This window comes from Callionymus lyra, chromosome 7, assembly GCF_982586985.1.
Source record: "Callionymus lyra chromosome 7, fCalLyr1.hap1.1, whole genome shotgun sequence".
Lineage (NCBI taxonomy): Eukaryota > Metazoa > Chordata > Actinopteri > Syngnathiformes > Callionymidae > Callionymus > Callionymus lyra.
In genome coordinates this window covers 16,669,271-16,675,591 of record NC_141824.1, presented here as the reverse complement: position 1 = coordinate 16,675,591, position 6,321 = coordinate 16,669,271, and the positions used below count along the sequence as shown (strand labels likewise).

The 6,321-nt window shown below is 45.4% G+C and overlaps 1 protein-coding gene across 2 annotated transcripts; it reads right to left on the bottom strand.

Moving 5' to 3' along the window:
- Positions 1–5,867, bottom strand: atp1b3b (ATPase Na+/K+ transporting subunit beta 3b). 2 transcript variants are annotated; one of them, XM_087796182.1, is made up of 8 exons: positions 5,735–5,867; positions 5,186–5,503; positions 4,460–4,588; positions 2,919–3,017; positions 2,449–2,636; positions 2,328–2,378; positions 2,164–2,253; positions 1–1,783 (listed from the first exon to the last, which is right to left on the bottom strand). In XM_087796182.1, exons 2-8 carry the CDS (start codon positions 5,442–5,444, stop codon positions 1,616–1,618), a joined length of 984 nt encoding a protein of 327 aa, XP_087652308.1. In that variant the 5' UTR covers positions 5,445–5,503; positions 5,735–5,867; the 3' UTR covers positions 1–1,615. The 2 variants fall into 2 exon arrangements, with proteins under 2 accessions (XP_087652308.1, XP_087652307.1); XM_087796181.1 differs by lacking the exon at positions 5,735–5,867 and having other exon boundaries at positions 5,186–5,679.
- Positions 5,868–6,321: the final 454 nt, after the last annotated feature.

Genomic DNA, 6,321 nt, shown 5'->3' with positions numbered 1-6,321 from the left:
TACTGAGGCGACATTTGACCTTTATTTGCTCTTCAGGAAATCAACAATCAAACAGGTGAAAAAAATATTTGTTAACAAAAAAACAAGTGTCACTATGAAAACAAGAGTCAACACAGACAGAAGGAACCCAGGAGGACAAGGCTCTGGTTCTGTACAACACCATGTGACGGCACCCTATTCGAGATTTAGGAACATAAAGTTAATTTCCTCAACATCATCTTTCTCCCTCTTTTGATCCTGATCATCATTTTTCATCACCACCCTCCTCGTCATCTTCTTCCTCCTGCTCAGCGTCAATAAATCACTTAAATTCAACAAATAAAAGGATATGAATTTGGCACATTTCCCCGTTCAAGGGGCGTTGAACATGAGTCACAAATGAACGAGTGAATTCACCGATCTGTGCATCTTCCCTCCACACAAAAATAAAAACACAGATCGAAGTGAGCAGAGTTTTTTTTACTGCCAGAGACCAGACCTGGACAGACACCTTCATATTGTGCGCTTTATAGTGTGGATCCTCAGATGGTCCCTTGCAAGGACATTCAAAACCAGGTCTCACCAGTCTTAGGTTTCTGTGAGTGACTGGATTTTTTTTTATGGTGTCTGGTTCAGATCTGTTCTCGGGAAGTGGTGATAAGACCCCTGGTACCCAGATTCAGAATCACGCCGCCTCATTGGGCTTTTAAATCAACTATTTAAGTGAAGGAACAGACTTCTGCGTGGTGACTGCTGGTCAAGAGGCACCGCTGGTGTTTGAAGCAGTTCCTTCCTCAAATATTTAGTCAAACAGTACTTCAGGTTGGAGATATGTTCAGAGTATATAAGCTGCTTATTGTACCTCTCGAACTACATGTAATGTAGAGTGTGTAAGAAGGGGGGGGCATTTATAAATGCAGAACCCTTATTAAAATACCACTGAAACCTCTTCCAGTTCTATGGAAAGGTATTTTGCATCGTAGCTGGAGCCTCTCCAATGTGCCAATAGGTCTCCACCAGATGGACAGCCCAGGACACCAAGGGATGTGTCCAGGAGACATCCTTAAAAAGATGAGTAAGAATATCTTCTGGCCACCACAACTGGAGTAGTATTGGTTCTATTTTAGTCTCTCCTGGGTTAACTGGGCTCTTTATTTATCTTTAAGGTAGAGTCAAAACAATTTGTATTTGTAATCTTATTATCTGGTTTCACAAAGCTGGAAACCATAGGTCAGGGATCTAAAACCCATCCTCAAATGGCTAAGATGGTGCAGGTTTGGATCCAAACAGTCAAGCACATATAGTTGAATCAATCATGAATTGGTGTCTGTAGTCAGTCAGGTGCTGCTTGTTGCAGCTGATATCGGATTCACTAACTCATGCATGCTTGACGGGTTGAAACAAAAATCTTGCACCATCTCGTCGCCGGGTTTGAGACCCCCGCCGTTGATGAAAGAAGGATCATGGATGGATATCAATGTTACGTGAGACCCGGTGAGGCGGGATGATTCTGCGTTTGCTGTGTAAAAGGGGAAACAAAGTTATGCGGATTCACATTTTGTCAGCTGCATCTCGCCCGGATGGTAAAGTGTCTGTGTTATTGCCTGTGTGGATTTCCCTCCTCTCGAGAGCCCGGTTACTCGGACACCTTGACCCGGAACGTGACACGACCCAAGAACTTGTCCCGGTCGTCGTTGTTGCGAAGGTTGGATCCCTCCACTTTACACTCCACCGTCTGCTCCACATTGTAATCATCTCGAGTCAGAAGGAGCTTCACGGCCACCAGCGGCTGCACATAGTCCGGCTGAGGGCACACGAGCAGATGGAGATCTTTAGTAGACGTCTTCGTTAATGACTCTCAGCATCACATAGGGCCTTCAAGATCTAACAAGCCACCAGGACAGACACAGGACTTCCTAATTCTAGTTCCAAAAGGGTGAAGAACCAAAAAAAGACCCTGAAGGTATCGGATTTAACATTAAGAAACATTATTAAAAAAAATAACGTTAAATTATGACTGTAAATATGAGTAGAGAACATGAAGACTGGGATCTTTGGGAAAATGATAACATGGAGACCATCAGGACAAAGAAGAGCTTAAAACGCATTCAGCCATCAGCATCCAGATAATCATGTGAATCAGTATTTAGGAACAGCTTATGTTGATAGCGTGTCTTAACTCACGTGAGCATTTTTGCCGTAGTATGGAAAGAACATCTTGTCCAAGCGGCCCTCGGGTGGAAAGTATTGGACCTGCAGTGGACTTTGTCGATGCTGCACAGACAAAAAAGAGTGAAACCTGGAATGCTCAAGTACTGGAACTCATTCCTGTTTTTTCTGGTGTTCACCTTTAAGGTACAGTTGATGTAGGGATCGCCAACTGGCTTGAGTCCCACGATCTGCACACAGAAACTGATTCAGTTTGTCTTTCTCAGATTGTCATTGGACGTTTAAGCTGCAGATACTGACCCGGTTCATCTTGATGATTACACAGGGTTTTCCTTCTGCAAACCCAAAACTGGTGTCGGGAAGTCCGGAACACTGTCGGAGGAGGCTGCGCTTGAATTGGCAGACCTTCTTAACCTCCTCCTGGTCCTGCTCGGTGTACTCACCGACCAGACACAATTCGTTACCTTCCTGGATGGTGTCGTTGTACCCTGCAGACCAAACAAATTCAGGACTTCTTCAGGACCTGCTGTTGGTTCCCGTTGTACAATAGTGGAACTAGGTAGTCTACATTTCCCAAAGGAGACCTCCTGAGGGATCAATAAAGTTCTACCTAACCTAACCTAAGATCGACAAGATAATTGTGGTCCTCAAAGGGTTAAAATCATCAGGACAGTGGACCAATGTAACCATAAAGACCTCCCATGGTGTCACTTAACACACATTTGCTGGGCGAGAACCAACAGGAAGAGCCGCTAGTGCCTGGTACTCACGCTGCAGAAGATTGTGCAGTTGCTGGACGTACGGGTTGTAGTCGGATGGGTCGCTGCGGTTGAAGGAAATGTCGATTGCGTGAGGTCGAACCACCAGACCTAAAATTGGAAAATTAGGTTAGAATGAGAACTCAGGTATTAATAATAGTCTGGATCAGTTCTCTTGACGTCTATCAGGGCAAAAATAAACATTTTGAAGAGGTATTTTTGAGGTAAGCTCTGTAAATAGCACCTTCATCTACCCACACTAAGACAGCGCCGGAGAGATGAAAAGAACAGGGGCTGGAGACTATTTTGGAGTCAGAAGAACTTTGATATATGCCTTACGACTGATGTTGAAAGAGCAGGAAAGACAAACTGAGGCCCAGTTTATTTATTATGTAAGGATTTGTTTAATTCTCCTACTTTCATTTCAGACGAGAGCCAAGCTCAGGACAGAAGGGGGAAGATGCTATAGTAAAGAGATGGGGAGGCAGGTCCATTGGACATGGATTCATGTCTCTAATCTGGTAGAGAGAGAGTTGAAGGCATTATTTTGAATTGAATTACAAGTGTGTAAACAAAAGGAGGGAGTGACACAGGACCCCAACTGAAGCTAGTGTAATTGATTCATGGTAAACCTACTCAGCAGTAGGGCAAAAAAAAAGTTCTTTAGTTGACAGGATGAAGTGATAGAAGGAGAGAACAGTCATTGGAGCAGACTTTAATGAATGTGAAGGGAGCAGAGGAGACAAGGATGTACTTGGCAGGTGAGATGTAACGTTGTGTGTGGAAGAATTTAAACCGGAAAGTTGAGCCCAGGCAGCACAGAGATCTATGGAACAAGTGAACATGTACAAGAAGATGATGGAAGGTGAGGCAGGAAGAAAAGCCGTATTTCAGGGAGACACAAAGCTTCTTATGTTAGTGGAGAGTCAATGGTTGGTCGTTTGGTATCAAGAGTACAGTAGGGAGAGGAAGAGAGAGATGAAGGAGAATTTCAGGGAACTAGTATATGAGGGAGGAGATTGAAAGAGGACAGATGGAGGAGATATGGTTCAGAAAGTGCAGAGAATCATTAAGGTAATTAAGTCTAGGAGGCAAACTCGGAATAGAATAAAGAGTGACAACAACTTGGTTGAGGTTTGGAAGTGATTGGGTCGATGACAAATGAATCTCTCAGCAGAATGTCGAGATTCTTTAAAGACAGATAAAGAAGACCTGATAACAATGACAATGATGAAAAGGTAGAGGACATAGTCTAGAAGATAATGATGGTGGGAGACTTGCTGTGAAGACTTAATGATTCCAGAAGTTCCTTCTAAGATGTAGGAATACTCTGGAGTTATATGTAATATATACTATAACATATACCGTACTTTGACAGAATTCTCGAAATGACATATGACAGACCGGCGACGAAGGTCCACCTCTGTTGACTTTTTTACTTCTTTGATACAATGTCGTTCCAACCCAGATACGCTGAGACAAACATTACTCAAGTCTTGAGTTGTCCAGTAACAGAGGCCAGCAGAGGTTAAAGGTCGGGAACGTTCTCTCACCTGGACTCTTCACGAGGTCCTGGTGGCGTGGAACGTTGTCGTCGAGAGTCTGCAGCATCACCCACATGGTGAGCAGAAACATTCCGGCCAGGAAGCCGTAGAACACCAGGTAGAAGAGAAGGATGAGGCCTGAAACGTGACAGCGTTGGATCATCAGAACCAAACAATCCAAGTAGCTCTGATGAGTCTCATGTTCCTCCCTGAGAATCCGAACCTAATGGTAGCTCAAGAGACCTGAGGTTTTAATCACTCAACCATCTCAGACACCATCATCTAAACCTTTTTTTATGACGGCATCACAACAAGAAAGATGGTTGAAAAAACTCTAACAGCTGTTCATCTCTCAGTTATCATCCTGAGATTCTTAGAAGAACCTCTAAGCATGACAGCTGCTGGTCACATGACAGCTCTCTTATTTGAATCTTTTTTTTTTGGTCTGTCAACTGTGAGACACAAGAAATGTCTTGACCAGAACTGCCGACAGCACTGGTCTGGTTTTGGTGTAAACAGGGGGACATCATGAACACACTGGAAGTTCTGGTTTGCACCTACCTGATGGTGCGGAGCCCACAGCAGACCAGTCCTACAGCTAAGCCCACTGACTCCAACTGAATCGGTTCTGTGAAGCTTGACCGGACAGACAGACAGACAGATGGAAAGATGGACGTACAAACAGGCAGGCCGGACGGACAAACAGACAAGACAGGACAGAAGTGCTCGTCTTACCCCAGCTTTTGGCGGTCCGGCCCAGAAACTCTCCGGTCCGAGGGTTGTAAATAGAATCCTTCCAGGATTCTCCATTTTTCTTTTCTGCTGCCGCCTCCTGCTTCTGGTTCACCTGCTTCTCCTCTTTCTCCTCCACTTTCACCTCCTCCTTCGCCGTCTGCTCCGGCTCCTCCTTCCGCTCGGGCTTCTCCTCCTGGTTCTGCTCCTGGACGTCGTTCTTCTCCTTGTCCTGGTTCTGATCCTTGGACGGGGATGACATGTTGGCGGAGGGTCCGGACTGAGGCGAGGGGGGCTAATCAACACAAGCGCTGAGCTGATCTGTCAAGAGTAGCGAGCGGAGCTCAGTGTGAAGCTGCACCGATGCTCACACACACACACACACACACATGCCTCCACACACAGAGTGCTGCAGAAGAAGACGCAGGCGCAGTGCAGCCCGGTGGGTGAGGGGTTGACAGTCCACCACGATGGAGCTGCAACAATGATTAGCTGGAAATGCTTCAGCCCTGAATGACACACACACACTCACACACACACCTACACACTCACAGAAGCGTCTTCATCCACTATGAATCACGGCAGCAGGTTTTTTTGTTAACATCATCTCGCATGAAGCAGCAGCATCTTCTCGACCCACTTAAGCAGCATCGGAAATGGTTGACGATGAAGATGATGATGATGCAATGAAATGTTTTGAACAAGCAGAGGTCGGGGGGGAAAAGAACAAAGAGAAACTGAATGATTTAATATAAAGATGAAAGAGAAGTTATGTAACCGCACCAGCGAGCGGAGCAGGTCACCTGACTACGGTGCCGCTTCCCGATTGGGCGAGCTCAGATAACATGGGGCTGACGTCACCCGCACACATGAGGCTGGCCTGCACGTGAGCAGAAGAATGTGACTTGAGTGCGATTGATCACATGACGTATTTAGATCACCGCTGTTCTGATGAACGCATTAAGATGTTTGAGTCTTGCATTCATTCATCCATCCTTCCATCCGCTCTTCTTTCCATCCTTATGCTGGTCCAGCCACTGATCCATCTACTCTCTTATCCATGCATCCATCCACTCACCCGTCCATCAATCTGTCCATCCATCCATTCTTTAACATACAAATCTATCCATCTACTGATA

Coding starts and splice junctions, on each gene's coding strand:
- atp1b3b (XM_087796182.1), bottom strand. CDS start 5,444: ATGTCATCCCCGTCCAAGGATCAGAACCAGGACAAGGAGAAGAACGAC. Junction 4,589..5,185: donor CCGGACCGCCAAAAGCTGGG/GTAAGACGAGCA, acceptor GTCACGTTTCAG/GCCTCATCCTTCTCTTCTAC. Junction 2,637..2,918: donor ACTGCACAATCTTCTGCAGC/GTGAGTACCAGG, acceptor TTTGGTCTGCAG/GGTACAACGACACCATCCAG.